Source organism: Pelodiscus sinensis, chromosome 1, assembly GCF_052426305.1.
Source record: "Pelodiscus sinensis isolate ZL-2025 chromosome 1, ASM5242630v1, whole genome shotgun sequence".
Lineage (NCBI taxonomy): Eukaryota > Metazoa > Chordata > Testudines > Trionychidae > Pelodiscus > Pelodiscus sinensis.
Genome location: NC_143052.1, coordinates 124824228 through 124850039, shown reverse-complemented (window position 1 = coordinate 124850039; position 25812 = coordinate 124824228). Strand labels below are relative to the sequence as shown.

Sequence of the window (25812 nt, the reverse complement as noted above, 5' to 3'; positions counted from 1 at the left end):
CATGTCATTACTCAGTCTGCTAAGAGGTGTAAATAGCGCCAGCAAAATTACTGCACCTTCAAAATAAGAGGCCAACGGAAAATTACAGTAGCAGCATAACTGAAGTTTGTCCTGTGAAAAGTGATTTACAGATACATTTTTCTGGGCTGCAGTTAGCTGGATTCCTTCTCTTGAATTTAGTTATTATTAGAGCTGTGTGGAGAAAGTAATTCTTTTTCATGGAGGATTTAAAATGAAAACTTCTCCTGGGCAGGTGATGTGGTAGGTTGCTGAAGAGTTAGGCCAGTGAGCTGGTAGGAAACCAGGCAGTGCTCCTTGGGAAACTTAACTGAAATGAAACTTGCAAACTTTGCTAAACTTTTCAATTTCAATGAACTCCCAAATCCTGACAAAATTATTTTGCAGGAATTTTACCAATCATCTCTAATTTTTTTAATAGGTTTAAATATTGCTATAAAGCACAGAATCTTCTAAGACTGGTGGATTAGCTGAGATGGTATTAACTGTATCTACCAGGGCTGTCAACACCACTCTCATGGAGGTATATCACAAAATGGCCAAAAGCATACTGGGGTTCAACAATGGAATTGAATTCCAGGAAAGAGCTCACATGTGAATTCTTTTTCACTGTAGAAACAAACACCTTAAAAGCAAGTTAATTAGAACTAGGCAAAGAAACTGACTTCAATGAGACTTGTGCTCCTTAGTCACTTTTTAAAACGCCACCCTGAGGTGCCTGGATGTAAGACACAGTTGAAAATGTTGCTATTGAACCACTGGTTAGTATATTGTCCAAGCCATGTCTTTATCCATCAACTTATTACAAAGACAGCTGCAAGAGTTAAAGCAGAAAAATGGCAATACTCATAAATAGGCCCCGAAGGATTAGATTTTTATCGGTGAATGTTAGCAGAATGTCAGTTTCACAATACACACACAGAACAATGGAAAAATATTTCCACTGAGAAGAACCAAAATTTATAGATAGGCAAAGTAGGAAAAATAATGTTTGAGAAATTATTGTTTGATTTAAGGCTATTTATTTTGTCAACAAATTGTTCCAAAATATGCAATGTGTTTTAATGGTTACAGAGCTTTCACTTTTGGAATGTCAATGCTTACGGTCATTAGATAATTATTGTTTGACTCTCTCTTCTTGTTGGACTCCCCCTATAATTGTTCACGGCTGAGAAAATTTAAATTGATAAATAAAAGTTTAAAATTTCTTAAAAGCTTTATGCAATTGTGAAAATTTAATTATACTGACAACATTTATATTGACAAAAATTGAAAAATGTTGAAAAGTAATTATGTCAAAATAATAAAAAAGTAATAATCAAATTCTGCCAACTTAATTTATAAGTGGGAAAACTGAATGAGAAGTGTTTGTAGCACATTGCACCTTTTTAAGAACCTCCAATATTGTGTCTTTAAATTAGTTGGCTCTAAAATATTGGAGGATTTTATGGAGAATGTTGTGATAGGTTATTTACATGCCATACTAATATCTACTATATGCACATGGATAAAGGAAAACATAGACAAGATCCTCAGCTGATGAGAATCAGCATAGTTCCATTGAAAGCAATGGAGTTACACCAATCTATACAAGCTACAGATCTGTCCTCATTCATATGGAGCAGGTACTCTATACAAATTTGTAACCTAATTCTCTGCCAGTGTAAAGCCATTGACTTTAGTGGAGCTACCCTTGCTCACTCCCTAAGGCTGTATTGGCCCCATTATCTTATATGTTTTAAAACTAACTAGAATAAGCGGGGGAAATTGATTGACCAGGAGAATTCCAACAAAACCATACAGCTTTATAGTTTGGCTGGTGATGGCAACAATCTTGCTTCTTGAAAGGTGTAAAAGGGAAACCCCCTTTCTTGATGTCTAGACTGCATCCCTCTGTCGACAGAGGAATACAGATTAGGCAGGTTGACATTGCAAATGAGGCAGGGATTTAAATATCCTGCGCTTAATTTGCATAAAAATGGCCACCACATTTTGCCAACTCAGCACTTTGTCTGCAAAAAGTGGCAGTCTAGAGGGGGATCTGTCGAGAAAGAAAGCCTTTTTCGACAGATCCCTTATGCCTCCTGCAAGGTGGTTTACAGGATCTGTCGAAAAAGGCTTTCTTTCTCGACAGATCCCCCTCTAGACTGCCACTTTTTACCGACAAAGTGCTGAGTTGGCAAAACGCAGCAGCCACTTTTATGCAAATTAGGCACGGGATATTTAATCCCTGCCTCATTTGCAATGTCGACCTGCCTAATCTGCATCCCTCTGTCGGCAGAGGGATGCAGTCTAGACATACCCTTGGAGTTTTGAAGACACGTCCCTTTGTGCAGCAAAACGCTTCAAATGCAGGTAGGTAATCAAGAAATAAAGCTGAATGGCTGAGCCTTGTATTACTGTATACATTCTACTTGCTTCCCCACCTAAGTGAGTAAGCAAATATTTTACATTTCAATAAAGTATCCTTAATTTTCTATTAGAACCATCATGCTATGGTAGGTGAATATAACAATATTTTTTAAAGCTCTGAGACATTCTCCAATGAAAGATACAAGTGCAAGGTATTATATATTACACACAGAGGTAACAGATACAGTAATGTGATCACTCAGACTTATGATAATCAAGAATTATAACAATTCCTTTGGTTAACAGCACTGTTCTATCTTTTCACATTTCCTTACAGATTATGGATAACAAAAATATTACATTATTTCTAGGAATATCTGATAATCAGACTAATCCTGGGAACAATTTTAAACTCCTAATAGCACAGTAAATTAGAATGTTTAGGCAATTTATTCTCTGCATATTGTCAATAGAGGCAACACTCTATTTCTCATTTCATGAATACATTTTATTGTTTTAAACTGAAATCCAGCACATGTGTTTCCAACAGATTATCTCTACAATCATTTTCTTTTTGCTATGGAAATGATCTGAAAATTGTTCTTTGATACAAGGGAAGAGTTCGCAAGGGCACATTGTACAATTGTCGGAATTGTGCAATTACCATTTGTAAAGAGAAAGTGTTATCAAAGTAACTGCAGGGGACATCTCCAGGACTCCTCTTGGAGTCAGGAAATTTGAAACATACATTTCTTTACCATGAATTTCACTTTAAACCCCTCTGAATAATGCATAAGATTTGATTTAACATCATAGTTAATTCTGGCATTCAGTCCCAGATAACAGGAGTTCTTAGGGCAGATTACCTTACTCACACACCCTTCTTAGCACCTGAGCTGTGCAGTAGTTGCAAATCTTTAGATATCAAGGTGCCTTCTGTCTTTGTAGGGTCCTCTTTAATGACAGTGCTGAAGCCTAGTGTCTACACTATAAATCTACATTGGTACAACTATGCTGGTCAGGGATGTGAAAAACCATGGAAATACATTAACTATGCCATTGGGAGAAGCTCTCCCAACAGCACAGTAACATTTTCACTAAAACACTACAGCAGCACAGCTGCATGGATGCAGTGTTTAAAGTGCAGAGCTTCCCAAAGTCAGAGGAGAGCTAGGGAGGGATAGAACTGGCTCTCATATCCCAAACTTTTCAAGGCTGCCAGCCAAGACAAAGGGACTAGAAGCGGGAATGTACCATCCTCAACAGGTTCATTGCTCGTAATCAGAAGCAGAGGCCCTCTTTTTCTAAACAGTATCAAACTGTTCAAACTACCGGATAATGCTATATTCGGCCCTTAAAAACCAAAGCGCCCTGGGGTCAGAACCTCTATTCTGTACTTTAGTCGGTAAATGACGGAAGCCAGCAATCTCTGCAAAACAATCATTTACAAAGGCTAAAAGGAAAACCTGCAGTTTGGTATGTGACAAATATGTAAAACAGCTCCACTCTTTAAATATTTCCCAGTGCCCAGAAGCAGATAAAGTAGCTAAAGCCATGCACGCTGAAGGTACTTTTACTTGTTGCTAGGCACCAGCCACTGATTCACATAGTAAGAGATCAGTTTCTGAGTTGCACAGTCAAAGATCAGCCAGATGATGTAGTATATACCAAATCCATCTTTGTAGGAGGTGGGGAACAGAAAACTAATGCAAGGTATCAGGAAAAACAAAAAAACAAAAACCACAAAAAACCTTCCTCTGAATTACTGTGGAGTTAGCAGGCTACACTGGCAAGGGCTCTGACTTCATTCACTCTGCTGGAATGGATACTGGGATGCTTCTTTCACTGTATCTAGTGATACACAAAAAGAGGGCCAGAGAAAGTGGTGAAATCCCAGCCCCATTGAAGTCAATGGCAAAATTCCCATTGTTTTCAGCAGTCAGGATTTCACCCCAAGGTATTTTAGTACCGTTTTTTGCCTAACCTCTTCTATACTCAAAATTACTGATCAGTGAATGTTCCCCAACATTTGAAAACCTTTAGTACTGTACTGCAAGTGCCATTTTACTCAGCTGGATTTTGGAAAAATATGTATGATAACATTTTGTATTTCTATGTTTATCCTCAGCCAGTGATATCAAAGTACATTTTAAAAAAGTGTTATTACTTCCTTTTACTGAAGGAGAAAAGGAGATTTAAAAAGATGAACAAACGTGCTCATGGTGAGATGGCTATTCAGTGGCAGAGATGTTATTATAAATCAGGTTTTCTAATTCCTATTTTCATGCATTGGCTTGCAGGCCAAGTTCCTATGACATAAAAGTTTGCGGCAGATTCACAGAATAATATCTTCAAATCACTGTGCTGTACCCTTCAAATCACTGATCAGGAATTTGTTTAACAATTTATGACATAAAACAGAGAATGAACCCATTTAGTACTTTGCAACCTCATTTTCCTGAAAGTGCAACATCATTTAAGTCATAACCTTCTCTTTATTATTCTCTGTGTACTGTACAACATTTTAAACTTAACTACCAAAGTCATGCCAAACTGGCCCCTTGATACTAGCAAGAAACCAGACACTTAACAACAAATATTTGAAAACCCCAACATTGTTTTAATTGAAACACTTTATGAACTAAGAGAAAATTACAACACGATTTAAATTTTAAAACGAAGTTACATACAGTACAGCTTGTTCTATAGCTTTTTGATTATTTACTTTTTAAGTATTTCCTTTTATAACATTATGCTGTAGATGACATCTACTGGGCAAACATAGGAGTCACATATCTATCATACCATAGCTTGATGGGGTACTCATTAATATTCTTTCTAAATGGCCAAAAAAGAATAAAATACTATTTGCTCTCTCCAACAAAAAATTGGAAGCCTGTACCTGTTACACAGGTAGGCACTTAGGCTACCCTTCACCTTCAAAATCAACCCTTTTTCTTCCCGTGGTTCTAGCTGAGTGCTTGTGCTTCTCGACTGTCATCTTACCAACAACTAAGAGTACGATTACACTTGCTCCCTAGTTCGAACTAGGGATGCAAATGTAGCCGATCAAAATTGCTAATGAAGCGGGGATTTAAATATCCTGTGCTTCATTAGCATAATCTCGCCCACGCGTTGTTCCGCTTGCCAGTTGATTCGAACCAGGAAGTGCGTTCCGGGATGCGTTCAAACTAACGTAACTCCTCATAGGGGAAAACAGTGTTCACTTTGGTCACCACTAGTTCAGTCTTTTTTGCTGTTACGATAACGTCCCTATCCTGTAGTACTAATGATCAGTAGCAGGCATTGAGGGAACATAACTTAATGGTAGTCAAATATAAGTATGTAGAGAGAAAATACATAGATTTATAAAGATGCCATGGAGATTACTTTACAGGGCTCAGGGTGTTGGGCTGAGACTTTCTTTCTCTGTTTTTAGGATGTGGAGGAGAGGGATTGATTTTACGAGCAGATTTCTAACAACTCATAAAGCATGAACAGAATATAGCAAATAATGAAAACATTTAATGCCTTTTTCAAACAATGTTTATTCATATTATGTATTAACATTATACTGATACAAACAGAAATTCCTTAAAGATAAAAACACAAATGACTTGATTTTAAAAGTTGAAGAGTGTGTGCATCATCTTCCACTCAGTTTGCATGTGCAGCTGTAACGTTTGGACAGGCATATTAGATATTTAAAAGCACAAAGAGCCAGATGTATGCATAATCTAAATGACACAAGCAAATACTTTGGTTTTTGTGGTAATGCAGACATAAGTACTCACACATTTGTGTGTGGCAATGAATGCCTGGAATTCTGCAAAAAGGATCTAGAATTTGTATATATTTGAAGCCCTCAGAGGAAACTTCTTCAAGAGGAAAAAATTGCCCAGACAGCCCTTTTGCAAGAAGGCGGAAGATGGTTCGGAAGTTATGGCCCAAGTGATGACTTAGCATCACCCTCGGGGAAAGAACCCCAAACATAAAAGGAAACCTCTAGATGCTGAAAGGAACTGTGATGAATTTTTAAACCAATAAATATTTAAAAATTGCTAAAGACTATGAAAAGAGGAAAGTTCATGTTATTTTAACCTGATGTTTTATACACACCAAATACAAAGAAGTATCAGTATACATATTTCCCCTAACATCTTTGATATTTGGAAAATCATGGTGATGCAAGAGAAAGAAAAGGATTTTGCTTCTGTTATATAATATGAAATATGCTTCTTTCTGCAAAGTCCTGTATATAGTAAATTCTCACAGGTTTATATGTGGAGATTTTTTTTTTTTTTTGCATAGGTAGGCATATTTCTCTTCCTCTTTTTCTGAGCATTAAGGTAAGATCTCACCCAGTACTGTTCGTGAACTGAAGATTTTGGGGTAGAAATCGATCAGTAATTCAGTGAAGAGATTTAAAGGAATCAGAGCACTCAGCGAAGAAGTACCTTTAGGTGGCCAGATTAAATTCAACCCAAAGACACAGGCTAGGTTCGATGCAGTCATTTTGTTATAAATACTCTCCTGGGATACCTGGAAAAGAAGACAGATTCCACTGAAAGTGACCCATGCAAGCAATACCAAAGGGCTAGATCCCGCATGCAGGTGCCTGGCATGAATACTCTGTAACCATAGGGGCCTAAATGGATCTTGAAATGTTAGCTCACCTCAAGATTGGACACACTGTAGCTATGCACGTGCTCAGTCTATGCCCCATCCCAAGGCTGAACCCACCACTCTGAGCCACTCACGTGGCATTGGGGAGTCACTAAAAAAGCAGAGTGCTTCACAAATCCTATGAAAGGAATCTGAGTAACAGCTCATGGCCATACAGTCAGAAATTGGGTTTTACTGGCTGATGACTTGGAGAATATGGGTTCTATTGGACCAAGGATTACTATAGTTCTCCTACGGTGGCTTGAGAGGGGAAATAAAGACAGACAAGGATACCATTCCCAATCTCCCTCTGAAATTTACTCTTTCTTGGTTAAAAGGTAGACATCCCCCCCATGAAGAGGTAGCAGTAGGCCCGGGGATTACTGCAGCTGAAGCCAAGCTGCAAGGAGTGCGAAGGACCACAATTCACAGAGAGTAGTTTGACATGTGCATAAGTTCTAAGGATCCTCTGCCTGAGAAAGCAGACATTGACTCTGTCTAGCAGCTTTCCATACATGACCCAATTTTCCTCCCCAGCCTACAGTTAAAACTGGAGTTGACATAGCTACAGTGCTCAGGGGTGTGAAAAATGCACATCCCTGAGCACAGAAGAATGCTTCCATCAACCTAGCTACTGTCATGCAGGGAGGTGGAATTCCTAAAGTGATGGAAAAAGTTCACGTGTCACTGTTGTCTGCACCTATATTAAGGGGCTACAGTAGCATAGCCATGGCACTATAGCTATGCTGCTCTAGTGCCTATGTTGCAAACATGGACTCAGTATTGATCTATCCAATTTACTCAGCCCTCTGGGGTTTATGTGCCCCTTACTGCTGCTCACCACTGCATAAACCTCAAGATTTAGCCTCAAGTGTTTTAAAAATAATAAGGGGTCATTTTGTCTTCAAGGAAACTAAGTACAGGTTGAACCTCTTTAGTCCAGCACTCTCTGCTCCGGCAACATCCATGGTCTGACATGATTTTAGTTAGCTGGATGTTCACTTTTCATGGTTGTGGCCAAGTTTCTCACAGTCCCGTAAAGTTTGTTTACAGCCACCAGTCTTGGCTACCAGTGTTCTGAGCTGTTATTTAAGCCTTAATTTACCCCCAAGTGTCTTCTAAGAGCTCAGTAAGCAGGGGAAGTGTTGGTAATGCTGCAAGACAATATTGATTTTCTGGAGTTTGGCAAATTCTCTGGCTCGGCACCAGTCAAGTTCCGAGGGTGCTGGACTAGAGAGATTCAACCTGTAACAGCAAACTATCAGGTTATAAAGAGGTAAACAACCCATTTTCTGACAAACAAATTGAACTGTAAATTTGTGTTGTACATTTTTGGCCCTATTTTTATAACTGGAGCCCAAAATAGTGCTTCCACAAATTAGTTTGTGCACATATAAGCTGTTTTCAGAGCTCACTAAACTAATCTGTTCATGCATAAATAAACTTACTGCATATGCAGATGGAAACTTGTGCATATAAATACTTATTTGGGCATGCACAAACATTTTATGAACTCAGCCAAGCATCCATGCATGTGAAGCTTTTGTGGGCACTTCGAGCCTGAGTCTTGAAAACATGGCTTCTGTTCCAATTTTTTTGTAGTGTGGTAATGCATAGATACCTCAAAGAGGAGGACACTGTGTCAGATGCTCCACAAACATGCAACATTTTCCACTACTCAGATTTGCTTTTAGTAGTAAGGTACTGCTGTTAGCTAAAATAATCATTTTCTAAGAGTCTGAGATATTCCTGAGTGGGAAATAGACACTTTGCTCCTTTTTCGGTATAGTCAGCTTATTACTGCAGGAATCATTCACTGCTAGTCTAAGGTCAAAGGACTTGAACCCATTCTTATAACTCAGGTTTTTTACTGCTGTTGGAATCACGTTGTCTTGTTGTAGTATCCTTTGGTCACAAGAAGACATGTTGTTAAGTAAGGGGGTTGAGAATGCATACTAAACTGTTGGTCTTTTGTTGACAAGCTTGAGTCAAATTTATCATCTTTAAAAATGGTATCTCATGATTACATTTCATCCAACTTCATAAAATTACCACAAGTACCTCTTGCACTATTCAAGGCTGGGCTTGAATTAAATTGTCCCTTATATGTAAGATGGGTGATGGTCACAGGCAAAAACTGGGATTATTGGAAGATCAGTGTGTTAAAATTTGAATTGTGTCTGCTTGCATAGCACACCTGACCTATGATGAACAGAAATCTCCAGCTTCCTGGTTGCTTCACATTCCCTTGACCTTTACGAATGCAAATAACTCCCTCAAACGTGAAAGATTAAAAGCTACAGATCAGCAAAAATTGCAGATCTGAGTGCTAGTATCAACTTGACTCTTGCTTTACATAACAAGGCATACTCAAAAATAAATGCTATGTTCTGTTGCCCAATTATAGAAAACACTATGTAGTACTTTTGCACACCTCATTAATACCTCAAGTGTTCAGCTCTTAAGAAGTGTGTTGAGATGGTGCATCTATTATTGGAACAAAGGCACTTACACGATTCATAACACTGAAGAGAGATATCAGTTGCTGAAATAATAGCAAATGACGTGAGGATTTTTATAATAGCTTTTGGAGTTCAGTTAAGTAATGACAAATGAATATGTAGGTATGAGAGGCGCCCACTAGTCCTGTCTGTGGCAAGCTTGTATCAGTGTGTTTGCTTTAATACTGTATTTTGGTGGGGTTTTGCTATAAAGAGGCATTAAAATTACTCGTTTCTGAAGTGTAGCTCACAAGTACATGCCACACAAGGTCTTCCCCTGAGGGCCAATTCCTCGGATGGTATAAATCAACACAGCGCCTCAGATTTCAATGGGATTGGCGAGTGCCCAGCATTCTGAAAATCAGGCTGCTTTACTTAGGTGCCTCATAAATATGCATGAAGGGGCTTAAATTTAAGCATCCAGGCTTGAAAAGTTTAGCCCAGAGAGATGGTAAATTGGGCTGTAGGAAGGGAGATTATATTGCTGCTATTATTGCTATATTGCTCTTCTGGGGATAAACAGATGACTTTGGACTCCAGGGGCTACCAAGGCAACACCTTTCTCCAAAGGTTTTACAGGTTGTTTATTTAAACACTGGGGGAAAACATTATTTGCATGCTTTTTCTAAACAGGTATTTCTCACAAAAAGGGAAAGTTAAAAAAAATCAAAGCAATAGAAATGTGACTTATCCATTTCAAACACATTAGCAAGCATGTGGTTTTATTTGTATTTAAACTGCGGTTTCAATTATTTATGAAGAGTTGCATACTGAGGTTATCACTGAGGTCATTATTTAACTCTGACTTTTATCAGAAGTGGAGATGGGCTGCAGCTTCATATTGCTGCATTGAGAACACAACAGCCTTCTTGCATTTCTCCAACTTTTCAATTTATTTTTCTTTTCTTTCTTTCTTTTTTAGATGTGGAATTTTGTAAAAATCAGACTCTAAAAAAGTGTCTCCTGGAATTATGGGAATGTTACCTGTACTCACCATATGAAGGAAGCATATCAGGTATTTCAGAAGCACATAATTGTACTCAGGAAGTCCTTGGATTACTTGTTTACAGCTCGTCACTCGTAAACAGCTTTCCACATCTGTAATATTAAGATCATATGTAACCTAATCCAATAGGCATCAAAATACAGACAAGGTTGCAATTTTCTTTTTAGGACAATTTATATCCTCAGTGACTCCTGCAAAAACCTGGTGAAGCTACATCTCTGTCAGGGGGAAGTGAATTTAGCTCGACCTATGTACACTACTTCCCCTTGCTGGGATATAATTAGCAGCATGCCTTTGGATTGTGAAGACACTTTCAACTGAGATTTTCAAAGGGACTTCCAATTAATGAATTAATAGTGTCATGCACCATCCTTCTGAGGTAAGAAGGGACTATTATGCCCACTTTATAGACAAGAGAATGGAGATACAGATTGGTGAACTTACTAAAAAATGATGACGTTGGTCATTGACAGAGTTATGAAAGGAATCTTATTCCATCTGATTTCTAGCCCTCCGTATAGTAAATGGATAGTGCAACTCAGAGCCAGAGAATAACCATTAGGTTATTTTCTGTAGTAGATGAGTTAGTTAGTGCTGGTCCCTTGCTACAGGGAAATTTCATGGTCCTAAATTTGAATCTTATTTGGTCTCTTTATGTACTGTATACAGCTGCACTGTATTTATTTTCTGACTAAACTCTCCATGAGATGCCTGCCACTCATAACGCTCTCTCTTTACTTATGTATGTCTGCAAACAAACCTCTGTTATGACCCCTCAATGTTCAAGTCCTAGGCAGAGACTGAAAAGACGATGATTTCTGTGGATATGTATTATCTAGAACTAGCTTGAGGTCATTAAGATCATTTTCACCGATGAACTAAATATGGTTTGAACCCAAGACTACCAATGGAAAGCAAATGACACCCTGCACTGCCAACCTAGTCTATTTGACTTACAATTACTTGAACATCAGAATATATTTTTACGGTGTTCCTCAACAGACCCACACATAGTAAACTACACAGAACTCCAATGAAGGCTTGAAGCAAATGTTACTGATTATTTTGTACTCTACCCTGGATTATCAAGAATGAGATTATTCACATTGGCAAAGTGAACCATGTATACAATGGGCTGCAGGGTCACAGACATGTTCAATTTTTTATATTCTTCTCTGTTTTGCAAAAATGCTTAGTAACTGTAATTATGGATTGGGACTCTACTGCATTATACAAATACATAATGAAAAGGCAATCCCTGCCTGAAAAAGGTTGCAATGATAGTCACCAGCCACAATACAGACTGCCACTGATAACAATTTCAGCTTTCCAACAGCAGAACCTTACAGTTACCAACAGAATGTTAACAAGCAGGAAGCAGCCAACCCGTAGTTAGCCCCAGCTCAAAGATCATGAGGTTAGAACTACTCTTGCACAATTTGTGACCAGGAGTTCTGTTGACTCCCTTAGCTTAGCTGAATTTAGAATCCACCCAGAATGGAACTAGTGGACAGCACAATATATATCTTTACAAGCTCAGGCACTAAATGCCAAACACACCAGAATATACTGAGTTACTTTGTCAGCATAAAAAATTCTCCATGCCTGGAAAAAGGTCATATGATGGAAGCTTTGCCACCAGTAAATTCATGTGATATCAGCCATTTAGATAATTAATATATTCCCCTCTCTAAGTTTTAAGTCAATCTGGTTTGTTCCTTAATATTGCAGAGTAGCAGCTCTACTAAAACTGCAAAGAAATATATGTATAGGCAGGGCCAAATATATAGAGACTGGGCCAAATGTCACCAGTGCACCAATCCCCCACCTGGCTGCCAACTTCCATTCCCAAGGGCAGTTGTACTTTAGCAGCAAAATGATTTGTGTATGGAGCAAGAAATAGTTACAAAAATCACAATGAAAACCTCTAGGATATAAAAGCACCATATAAAAACATACAAGAAGAACAGAAACAACTTTGAACAACAGATTTTAGTATTGGGCAAAGGAATAGAGCAAAGTGGGCTGTGTATGGGGGAAAGAGGGAAGGATGGAAGAAAATGTGCATATTGATATATAATAATAGCTGTTTTGTATTTCCTTTTCAACTAAATACATACAAAATAAAACTGATAAGTCAGTCCATATTTAGGTCCCTTGTCTATTTTCAGAAACTTTGAACAGACAACAACTTTTATGTATCTGCCAGGCTGGAAGAAGTTAGCGGCTCAGGACTTCTGAAAATTAAGCAGCTGCCTACATATGAACTTGCACTCTATTTTTGAACATTTTGACCATAGATTTTTACTTCTGCCCTCTGCTAGACGGAATGCTGAACTTCCTATCACAACAGTCAAGTCCCTGAGGTATGTAGGAGACGAATGTTTCTATACAAATCCTATTGTATCATGGGTCAGCGACTGAATGATTATAAATTACCCAAACTCATATCAACTACAAAATATCAATCCCTTTACATGATATCACGTGATTTATACTCACTGGTGATTGCAAGGATTTGATCGTAAGATTCGAAGGTTAGCAAAGGCTGTGGGAGTTCCCTGAGGAAAGTCTTCAGGATAACAGCAGGAATATGAATATCTCCATAGTCATCAAAATTCACAGGCTTGCCTAGAGAACCAAAAAGGATGACTGCTCAGTAACATGTTTCAAAATTATGGTTCAAAAATTCTGTTCTAAATCACAGTTAGAAAAAAGAAAACCTCGTTTTCAGCTGCTGCAAAAATCTTAACATTGTCATGCTGTACTTTTTTAAATGAAGTTTTATTAATCTAGCTTCCAGAGACACACCTCCAAAAAATTTTCAGCAAATTAATTCAACACATTTCACAAACTGTTATGTAAAATTATATTTCATTGTCATAACCACAGAAAAACAGTAGAGACAAAATGACAAGAAGATACTGCTCTGGATAATTTGTAACTAGCTGAAGTAACCTACCAAGCACTGAGGCAATGAAAGTGTTTATGAAAAACTAGCCCATTTTTGACTTAAGTCTCATAATTCATTAGCTGCTTTAGATCTTGTAAACTTCAGCTCTGACATCAATAGATGGCTCATTATTTAGAAAGCTTTAAATGCCTGTCGTTATCTTTCAGGTTTCTGTGTTACTGCTGATACTAATATGACATTTTACGTTATAAATGGGTTTGTGATTAACTAACTCTATGAAAGACAGAAATACGGTGTCACCAACAGATACACCATCAATATGGCCTTTAGAGTGTTATTAATTTACAGCAACAGGAGGATGATGACTTACCCTGATTATAGAGTTTCTGAACATCTTTAATAGTTTGGATGCTGGCTGACCTTCTGAACAGGCCTTCTACTTGGAGTCCTGAAAAAATAAAATGAAAGTGATCTGTGTGAAAGCTGTCCTTCACTGCTTTGTATTGATGGGTTTAAATCATATTAAAACAGAGCGAGTGGGTTTGGTGACAGGTAGACATGACAGGTTCAGAAGCAAGCGGTTTTCAAGCCCTGCCATTTTTTTGAATTGAGAATCCAGTGAAGTTCTTCTGAAAAGGTGGCTGCTTAGAAAAGTAAAGTTAATAAAAGTCCCCACATGACTTAGGAAATTTAGTCTCATTTCAAAGATAGTAGCGCTTAAGGGCTTTGCTATACATAAACTTAATTTGTGGCAAGATGGGGTGTGACTAACTTCACACTAGCCTGCCACACACTGGCTGGTAGTGTGGACACTGCTGCAGTATATTTAAAAAATTCATAAACAAACTACGAAAATACAACCAACTAGATGGAGCTGCTATAAGGTGGGTGTATAACTGGTTGGAAAACTGTTCCCACATAGTAGTTATCAATGGTTCGCAGTCATGCTGGAAGGGAATAACAAGTGGGGTCCCACAGGGATTGGTTCTGGATCCAGTTCTGTTCAATATCTTCATCAGTGATAATAGCATAGAGAGCATGCTTACAAAGTTTGCAGATGATCCCAAACTGGAGAAATTCTTTCTCTACACAACCTCTTAGGGGTATACAGCAGGGAGATAAAAGCTTGTGTATGCAGAAAATAAAGTCAGTCTACGCCACCCTAACCCCATTTGCGTGAAAATATTCTAAGGGTTTTATTTGTGCTCCACTGTGAAACTGAAATGTTGTACTCAGGTCAGCTCTAGTTTTTAGTCACTATGTAAATTAGCATAAATTCACCCTAGTTGGTGTGTGAAAGGGTGCTCTTTAAAAAACATAGGATAATATGTGATTTTTAGCCATCTACTAAATGCTGTTCATGAGAATGTGAGTTAATATAATAGCAGAATCAACAATGTACCTAAATAGAAATAAGCCAGTGGAATTTGAATGCACACTCAACTAATGTTTACAGTACTGTCCAAGAACATCTGTTAGTAATTTAATTCCTAATTTTGCAAATATTTAAGACCTTTTCCTCAATTTAAAGTTAAGCATAAGGATGACTTATTGCAGGATATAAGTCTTATACTAAACTTCAGAACATGTGGTCAAGTCTGAAGAGTTATAAATAGGGCCCTAGCAAATTCATGGTCCCTTTTGATCAATTTCATGGTCATATGATTTTTAAAATGGTAAATTTCATGATTTCATGTATTATATTTAAATCTGAAATTTCATAGGGTTGTAATAGTAGGGCTCCTGACCCATAAAGTAGTTGTGTCTGGGTTGAAAGGTTATTATATGGGGGTTATGGTATTGCTACCTTTACTTCTATTCAGCTGCTGGCAGCAGCATTGCCTTCAATGCTGGGCAACTGGGGAAGAGTGGCTGCTGGCCAGAATTTTAGCTGTGGAGGCAGGGCTACTGCCAGCAGCAGCAGCATAGAAATAAGGCTGGCATGGTATGGTATTGCCACCCTTACTTCTGCGCTGCTCCTGCAGAGCTGGGTTCTTTGTCAGCAGGCACCCACCCAGCTCTGAAAGCAGCAGTACAGAAGTCAAGGCAACATTGGTATAGTACTGCATGGCTGCTGTCAGGATACTGCCTTCAGAACTGGGCATCCGGCCAACATTACAACCACCACTCTCTAGTTACCCAGCTCTGAAAGCAGCGCAGAAGGAAAGGTGGCAATACCATGACCCTCCTAAAATGACCTTATGATCCCCCTGCAACTTTCTTTTGGGTCAGTAGCTCCAATTTCAGAAATGCTGATCTACCCTGTGAAATCTGTATAGCATACAGCAAAACCACACAAAAGCCCAAATTTCATGGTCCGTGATGTGTTTTGCATGGCTGTGAATTTAGTAGGACCCTGGTTATAAATCAAAATATGCCAGAAAACCCACTTTCTCGGAGGCTAGGAGGGACAATATAGAATGTGGGTATTAGAGGACTAAATAACTATCTGAATGCTTGTTTTATGCCCTTCCAACTATATTTAAATTGAATAAAGTTACTCTAAGCCACATCACTGCAGCAAAACTGCTCTTTTAAATTTATAGCTCAACATGTGTGAAACTACAATTCTGAAAACGGTAGGCAGAATGGGCATTGCCTTTAGCAATCAATCAATATAATCATTTTCTGAGAATTTCACCCTAGCTGCCATTGGTGCACAGAATATTTTCTAGAGAACGAGTTTTCCTTGGGATGGAGCTCGTAATTGTTCACTATTTCATTTTAAGGAGTTTATTTAACAGTTAATGCTTTTATCTGATGTAGTTCTCCCTCCATAAACTGCTTTGTAATAAACATCCAGTTTTAACATGTTTATTCCTTTATCGGGTATGCTTTACAGAGAGTTTTCCTGGGTCTAATTGAATACATTAATCTGAAGCGCAGACAGCAGTTGTGCATGCGTGGCACTAAGTCTTGTCATCTTCATTACAATAATGATACTTAGTACCAAACTCTTGCCAGGTAAATATCTTAGCAGTCTTAGAAAAAAGTGACTTTAAGTTTCACATAAAGAAACATGGAATATTGATGTCACTTGCGCTGTTTCCAAAGGTAATATTCAGGACATATAAAATGTAAGAAATAAATTGCAATTTATTTAACCACAAGCACCAACCAGATAGTTACCAAAAGTAGGTTTCTTCCAGAAAATTTCAGCCACTCATCAGCCCATGCATAAAACTATTTAAATTAACCAGTTTTGAGTCCTTTAAACGAGCACAGCTATCTTTACAGCAAAACTCCTGAAATTAATTTATCTTTTCACTTGGGAAGTGAATTGCATGATTTTATTTTCTCCCAAAACCAAAAGTCCTTTTTTCTCAGATTGAAAATTATATCCTTTTATAAAGCATAGGTCATAACTTGAACAAAAAGGTGATAGTGGAAGAGTCATTTTTGGTAGGAATAAAGAGAGGGTTTTTTTCTGACTGATTCCTTTTGACCTTTGTAGTGTATAGGAATCAGATAGTATCACTTTAAAAAGGCAGTGTTCCTCCTGTGGATCACATTTTTAGACGCCACCACGAACCTTGCCAGAACAGAAATGTGTGTATCTATAGCCTTTAGGGTGACCAGATGTACAGACTGTATAGGGACAGTTCGAATATTTCGGGGTCTCTTAGGTGCCTATTACCCCCATTTCCATCCTGATTTTTCACACTTTCATCTGGTCACTCACATAGTCTTGTATATAGTTAGTAAACTTAATATTCAGACTGCACTATCCCTGTGTGGGTCCTTCATATTATATTGTTGGGTTAAGAGCGAGAGACACAACCACCTTTTTGAGTAACCTAATACAGTATTATTTACCACCAGCTCTGCCAAGCACATGCTAAAAAAATGCTCTTAATTTTGCAGTGAACACATCAGCACTGATAAAAGTAGTGAATGGCAAAAAAGTAGTCTCACAAACACGGTCCCTACTCTGAGACATTATGACTTAGAATGCTGCATTTAAAAAAATATGTTTTCCTCATCTTGGCAGACAAGTTAACTTCTTTTGCCATTAATAGCATATTCCAGCCATAGAATAAACAATTGTATATACAGACCTTGGCAATATATTCCTTGGAAGTTAAGTGATGGTTTACTTCAAAAGCTTGCTTATGAATTTGAACTACTTAGGAGCAATCCATTGCAATCCCAAGTCATGCACCCATACCCCACTCCAAGTTGCAGATCCTCAGCTGGTGTAAACTGGCTTGGCTTCACTCAAGTAAACAAAGATGTGCTAATGTATAGCATATAAAGATCTGGTTCAGAAAGCCCAGAATTAAAAATAAAATTAGGAGAGAATTAAACATATTTTATTATACAGAATGGCACAGTGATCTGAATTGGGAAGAGGATGTTTTATCTTACCACATGTATTCACTGACAAATAACTACATAGCTTTGTGAACTTAACTGGTTATATATTCAAACTATTTCATAATCATCACTGAAAACAGCTGGATACTCTATCTTGCCTTTTAAATAAAAAGGATCTTAATACCATAGGCAGAATTGTATATTGCAATGCCATAGTCTGTAATGGCACAGTATATAGTTATAGGACACTGTGGTACACTCAGAACTAAAATCAGTAAAGTACAGACAAAAATCTCTTCTAAAACACAAGACTTATTGTACCATAGGATGAATACACAGGAATATTTAGGAAGGGTCAAAACTGATAAAAAATTAACAAAAAACATTTGTGTTATGATTTTACTGAAAAATGTGTCAGAGAGAAAAATTAGAAACACATTGGATTCCTCTTTCAAAATGAGAGCTAGTGATTTAAATTCGTAGAACTAAAAGGAGGGATGGGCCTGCAATTATATTAAAAAACATCACACTGGCTGAAGCACAATACATAAATACCCAATCTTTGTGTTTTAAAATTCCCCAAACACCTAGGAGTATATTCTACTTTGACCTCACATTGGATCACAGTACAGGTTTGAGGAAACTTCCTTTCCCTTTGTGTTTCCTATGTAAGGCAGATATCATATACCTTGTATAACATCAACCCGTGGGCTTTGTTAGTTGAATGGGCTGCTCCCTTTCTATTCCAAGGGGGTGTATAGTGACAAATACACATGGGTAGGAGGTGAGGCCATGATCCCAGTCCCATTCAGACACTGACCAGCAGTGCAACTGTGATTAGTTGCACTGCTCCCAACACAGAAGCACAGCGGTGGTTTTCTCCCCATGGGACTGTGTGATTGTGCTTTGCTTAAATGGCACAGTCTAGTCCTTGGATTTTAGAATTAATAAGTTCAAGTTACACCTGATATCTCTGATTATGTAATATACTTGGGCACCAATGAAATTGGTTCTTATTATTACCAGGTTTATTTTTTTCTTGAGGTTTCTGCAGACCTCTCAACCACATCTGAAATTTATAATGTCTCAGTGAATCCTGGTAAAAATACAGCTTTTGTTAAAAAGTCACTAAGGCCAACAACTCTGAAATGTATAATTAGCCATTGTGACCTTTACCAGTGTTGAATTTTTAATGCTATTTGATATCATACAAACCTGATAGAAGTCTATGCCAGAGGGCAGATTCACCAAGCTGAAGCAGGTCAATGGCTTGATCCAAGGCAAGTTTTATTAAACAATGGAAGATACAACAGGCTCAAAGGAACACAAAATGCTAGAACCATTTCCTGATTTCTGCCATCTGGGAGAGAGACAAGCCTACTCTGGCTACTATGTAGAGTTTCTCCCAGTTTATTCTCTGAACCTGGTCTCTCCTATGGACAGGCTGTCTCTATTTACCACAGGTGTCCCCTGCTATTTGTGGTCACATGATCCATTATGTGCTCCCTGAACTTAGTCTTCTCAGTTTTAAAGGACCGCACGTAGCTTATTTCTAGTCAATTTCAAAATAGCTTATTTCAAAATTTGGCGCTCTCTACACAGTACTTATTTAAAAATAAATCACTCTTCCAAAACACCACTTATTACACATGGAATGAGGTTTATAGGGACGTCAGAATAGCGAGTTTGTTATATTTTGAAATAACGGGTGTGCTCAAAAGATGCAGAATAGCTATTTCAGGATTCCTCCGCTATCCCAAAATAGCGCTGCAGTATAGACGTAGCCTTAGAAGCATAGTTCATGATGAACTCCCTCTGGCTGGAAACATGGCAGCCCTAAACAGATAGGTGCTTAAGTATGGGATAGCAGAGCATTGGGAAAGTCCGTGCCCAGAGCGGGTGTCTGGAGCCTACGCCAGTACAAAGAGAAAGGAAAATGGGGATGTACTTAGGCTTGCTAGTGCTTGGCTAGAATATGTAGCTTTGAAAAAAGTTACAGAGGAACTGAACTGAATGTATTCAGACTGCGAACTGCTTTTCATAGGCTGTGGAAAATGTGCAGAACAAGCTGGTGGGTTACAGTGGCTTTTTAGCCAAAAAGAAAAGGGGGGGGGGAGGGAAGGGAGAATGTGGTCTAGAGAAAGCCCAAGGATTATTACTGCCTGCCCGGTAACAAAATCACTTCATCTAGAAAAGACTTTGCAATGATAAGGCTGAACCAGCGCTTTTCTTCATCACAAGAATGAAAACGGAACGCCTGCTCATTTTCTTTTGTGCCCTTGCTGTAGCTGCTATGGCAGACGAAGAGTATCTAGGCCAGACTCAGCAGCTGGTGAGGTGGGAGAGCATGAGATCAGTGTAGCAGAAAACTAGAGAGAGCATCAAGAAACAAAAAAGAACAAAGGGTGTGATACTAAATCTCCCCAGCAGACTGTTAGAGAAAGACACATTGTGAGAGCATTATCATGGTAACAATACCTTCAATTTCCTGCTGAACCTTAAAGATATTCAAGAGAAAGTGCATGTGTGTGCACTGCTCCAAAACACAGCCAAAAACTGAGAAAATGTTCTAACTGTGTTTTCAGAATTAGTGTAAAGACAATAAATATATCATAATTCAAGACAACTTCATCTTTGGTTTAACACTGTACTCGTTAGTGGGGTAACATATTTAGTATACATATTTAGTATAACATACCAAAGTAGCAGTCAAAATCTTGACAGTGGCATGTGTCTGGAATAGAGCTAACTGTATTCACGATGGAGGGTTTAATGTATTGGCACATGCACGATAGCTACTGGAGACTATCAGTTACCCATTTACACTCACAATCACAGAAACAGTCTGCAGCTGCTGTTAATTCTATTTGGCCTGGAAGCATTATTCCAGTTTACTGTTAAGTGAAGCTCCAGAAAGTGGAACTCCAGAGGTTCTCAGCAAAACTTCCAGCAATGGTGCTCACCCCCTGAAAGCCTGAAGTTAATATTAACAGCAGAATTGGACTCCCCTTTCCATTATTTGGCCTCTGGATACTGCAGATGAGTGGAGGCAATCCATAAGTCTATGGGAGCAAAGAAGCTCTATGGATGCTTTCCAAGTCAGCAGCAGGTTCTCATTCATTATCTCCTCCATGTGGACATGTAACTAATATGCCAATGAATTAGTTTTGCTGTAGTGAAACAACTGTTGTAAGGACAACAGGGATTGTTATTTAATGTGGAATATAAACTCAAATTTTAGCCTACATGGCCTCGTGATTTTATCTAGAAACTATGGGTCAATCCCTGGGCTCCACTGAAGTCAATGGGAGCTTTGTTACTGACTTCATTGGAGTCAGTATTTCTGCCAGGGAGTCAGCAATAGTGCAAAAAGAGGCAATTTTATTTTGTAGCGTTTAGCATGGATCCTTTCCAAAGGAAGTTTAAACTGGTCTGAACCATTTGAACTTATGAATTCAAATCAAATCTAATTGACATGAACACTGAGTGCAATATTCAGAGGGCCTTAGGTGGGCCTCTCTCTGAAGAGGGTGTCTTATAGCCTGGAGGCATTTTGTTACTCTTGGTATTGATGTACCATCAAAATAAATAATTTTTTTAAAAAGGAAATCTCAGATAAAACTGCCTTATTTTGGGTGGCAAAAGAGAGCTGAACGTGGTTTCCACCAGAAGCAAAACAAAATACAAAAAGCAAGCAACAAAAAGAACCCAATCAAGATCACTTCTAAACCCATTTAAAAGGTTATCTATCCTAGAAATTTTTGGCACACCACACTCAAAGGCAGGCTTTTAAAAGAGACTTTGAGCCAGTGTTTTTTTCACTTAAATCTATCCACACAGGTTTCATACAGGTCCTGTCTGAAATCTTGGTTCCATTCCTTTTTTCCACTGACTTACTATGTGATCTTGGGCAAAGTAACTTAATTGTGCCACGTCTTAGTTTAACCATCCATAAAAGAGGGATGATACTGGCATCTACCCTTCAGAAATGCCAGAAGATTTCATTTGTGTTTGTGAAACTCTGAGATCATTGGACAAAAAGTGATACTGAAGGATCAAAATTTAAAACTGAAGGATCAAAGTGCACAGTTGCAATATGCCCGCAACAGTCCAGGTACCACAATAGGATACTCTGTCCCTATCTGCCCCACCTCTTCTCTAATGAATAGTAAACTACACAAATTTTGTACCTGTTACACAATGCTGCTTCTTTATGCTCATCAGTTGCATTGGCTGATGCATTTAGTGGAGCCAAGATGCCAATTTTTAAAAAGGGCTGTAGAAGTGATCCTGGCAATTACAGACTGATACATTTCATGTCAGTATCGGGCAAACTGTTTGAAACTATAGTTAAGAACAGAATGGTCAGACACGTGAATGAACATAATTTGTTGGGGAAAAGTCAACATTGTTTCTGTAAAGGGATATCCTGCCTTACTAGAGTTCTTTTAGGGGATCAACAAGCATGGGGGATCCAGTGGATATACTGTACTTAGATTTTGAGAAAGCCTTGAATAAGGTCCCTCACCAAAGGCTCTTAAGCTGTCATGGGATAAGAGGGAAGGTCCTATCAGAGAATAACTGGTTAAAAGTTAGGAAACAAAGGGTAGGAATAAATGGTCAATTTTCAGAATGGAGAGAAGTAACTAGTGGTGTCCTGCAGGCATCTGTACTAGGACCCATCTCATTCAAAATATTCATAAATGATCTGGATAAAGGGGTGTAAACAGTGAGATGATACTAAATTCCTCAAAATAGTTAAGTCCAAAGACTGTGAAGAACGTCCAAAGAATCACACAAAACTAGGTGGCTGGACAACAAAATGGCAGATGAATTTTAATGTTAATAAATGCAAAGAAATGCATATTAGAAAACACAATCCCAACTATACATATAAAATTATGGGGACTAAATTAGCTGTTAACACTCAAAAGAGAGATCTTGGAATCACTGTGGTTACTTCAAAAACAAACACACACACACACACACACACACACACACAAAACAAAACAAAACACACAAACCAACCCCCCAAAACAAACAGAATGTTAGGAATCATTAGAAAAAGGGATAGAGAATAATACAGAAAATATCTTATTGCCTCTATTTAAATCCATGGTATGACCACATCTTGTATGTTGAGTGCAGATGTGGTCACCTCATATCAAAAAAGATCTCTTGGCACTGGCAAAAGTTCAGAAAAAGGCAATAAAAATGATTAGGGGTATGGGACAGCAGTCATATAGGGAGAAATTAATAACACTGGGACTTTTCAGCTTAGAAAAGAGAAGATTAAGGCGAGGGAATACGATAGAGGTCTATAAAATCACAGCTGGTGTGGAGAAAGTAAATAAGGAAAAGTTAAATGAAATAAATGAATTAAATGAAATAGGCAGCAGGTTTAAAACAAAGAATACAAAGTATTTCTTCACACAATGCATAGTTAACCTGTGGAACGCCTTGCCAGAGAATGTTGTGAAGGCCAGGACTTTAACAGCGTTACAAAAATAGATAGCTAAATTCATGACTATTAACACGGATGGGCAGGTATAGTGTCCCTAGCCCCTTTTTCTCAGAAGCTTGAAATGGTAAGGGGGTGGGTCACTTTATTACTTGTTCTGTTCATTCTCTCTGGAGCACTTGGCATTAGCCATGGTCAGAAGACAAAATACTGGGCTAGATCGACCCTTCATCTGACCCAGTATGGCTGTTCTTATGACTTTCCTCACAAACTCCTTGCTTTGCCCAGCTGCGTGAGAAGGGAAGTTGCACCCTTTTGGGTAGCTGGCACAAAGAGGGGAGAGTGTCTCATGCTCTCATATTTCCTGTATAGGTGTATAATAGGGAAACCAATTATATTGCCCTTGGTTGGTAACGGATATACCTTTTATAAACTCTAAATATAATGTCTGACCTGCAAATGAACAACAAGAATATTTTGCTGAATGAGTATGGCAGGCTCACTTCTGTGAAATAGATTTTTTTCAAATCTGAGTTTCTTATATTTTTTAAAGCTGAATGCCCTCCATTGATTTTTACTGGGAGTTCTACTTGAAAAGAAATCAATAGCACAATATGGGCCACAATGTGTATTTCAAGAATTCTTTTCTCGGTTGTTATTTCCTGTGCTTCAAAGCAAAACAAAACAAAATAAAAAAAAAAAACCACGCACACAAGCATTATTTCTTATGGGACAACAACGTAATAATAAAACAGCCCTATCAGGGTGAGGCCTCTATTAAGCAAAGCACTTGAGCATATGCGTGGTTCTCACTGAAGACACTGGTTTATTTGGGATCTAAGCATATGCTTCATGCTAGGTGTGTGCCTAAGTATTCTGGTGAATTGGCTCTTCATATTCATAATGATGCCTTATGAAGACGTTCTCCCTCCTCTCCCCACAAACAAAAAACAGATCTCACCTTTATTTTTCAGATAGGACACAGTTTGCTTCATTACTTGCGGGATTACTTGGCCTTTATTTTTGTCCTTGAGACTGTTGGAAGAAAATAAAAGTGCCACTGCATTTAAATGACATTTGTAGACTAAATGAAAGGAGCAGCTTCCAAATAAATTTAAAGAGATACAGTTGATACCATACATTAAGCAAGTGCCACACCACACTCATGAGCTCTCTACAATTATAAAAAAGTACCCCCTGAAAAACTCTAACCCAAACCCAAACCAGTGCCCTATTAAACCTAGAATACACGAGATCTTTCTCTCCCACCCCCCCTTTCCTCCACTTTTGATTGTTTTCACTCTGGTTCTTATGCGGTGAGATTAGCAAGCCACAGCAGGGTTGCTTATAACAATGATGCAGTGACGACAATGGTGATATTTTTTATTGGATTTTGCAGTACGTTTTTAGTGGAAGGTTTAAAGACAGATAGAGAAGGAGTTTGCTGTGAATGTTTTATAAGTAGTCTTGATCAAGGGAGGCTGCAAGTTTAGCGGGCTTTTATCATGCAGATTTTTCTTTGTCATTTGTCTCCTTTTGAAGCTACTATATATGTATAATTAAAAGGATGTTGTACTATTTATTTTTGAAGGCAATGTGATATAGTGAGGTTGAGTGTATTAATACTCTAAAAGATTCCCATGAAATAAGATTTCTCTCTCTCTCCCCTCCCCCCTACCCCAAGTAAGCAGTTGAGGCTAAAACTGAATACAGTATTTTCTTGATCTAGACAGACAAGAATATTCTGCAATTATCTCCCTTAACAGAATACATATCTTTGACTGACAAGTTTTGAAAATATAACAAAGTGATGGCCAGTATTTGCTCAGCATTCCATAACTATTTGAGAACACGAAGCAAACAAAAAAAAGGCAGATCTCAAATTTAAAAATGGTATATATTTACATACATAATTATGGGTTTCCTATTATAAATAAAAATCAAGTTTACTATCACACTCCCTGAGTACTAAGACAAAGAAATGTAAAGGTCTGTGCACGTGCTAGTGATATTTGAGAAAGTACAATCACTATGGCAGATACACAGAAAATATAAGACTTCCATTCAAGATAACAAACACCCCAAGCCATATCCTCATGGCACTATTTTTAGTTGGAATAGCTCATGTGGAGGGGTATGTTTTTTCATTTCAGATTTATTATAATTTCTTTTTTCCCTTGGCATATGTGGTTTACTCATTATTTTGTAAAAAATAATTTAATTAGTTAAGGTATATTTAACAAACTCTGTGAGCTGGCAATAAGCTCCCATGGGAACAAAAGCTAAGGGAAAGAAGAATTCATGACAGCTGTCTGTTTCTCAAAGAGACAATATTAAAGGCACAACAGTAAACTATCTCAATGAGAAGGAAAGATAGGAAGAACAGTAGCTGATCAATATGGCTGCATCAGGAACTCTTTAATAATCTGTAAATAAAAAGAAATAAAAATCCTACCAAAAATGGAAACAGATTGCTAAGGATGAGTACAAAAGAACAGCACAATCTAGTAGAAACAAAATCAGAAAGACTGTGGCACAAAATGAATTACACCTAGTAAGAGACATAAAAGAAAATAAG

General features: G+C 38.0%; 1 protein-coding gene across 4 annotated transcripts in view; it reads right to left on the bottom strand.

Annotated features, from left to right (window-relative positions):
- Positions 1-2313: 2313 nt before the first annotated feature.
- The window catches only part of ARHGAP8 (Rho GTPase activating protein 8), a 100722-nt gene continuing 77223 nt past the window's right edge, over positions 2314-25812 (bottom strand). For 3 of the 4 annotated variants that reach the window (XM_075899760.2, XM_089770181.1, XM_075899773.2), the window contains exons 9-13: positions 24196-24269; positions 13827-13904; positions 13045-13173; positions 10531-10634; positions 2316-6912 (exon numbers count right to left, since the gene is read on the bottom strand). In XM_075899760.2, coding sequence (XP_075755875.2) covers positions 6715-6912; positions 10531-10634; positions 13045-13173; positions 13827-13904; positions 24196-24269 — 583 coding nt within the window. In that variant the 3' untranslated portion in view covers positions 2316-6714. Of the gene's footprint in view, positions 6913-10530; positions 10635-13044; positions 13174-13826; positions 13905-24195; positions 24270-25812 lie in introns of all 4 variants that reach the window. The other variant, XM_075899780.2, reaches the window with a different exon arrangement.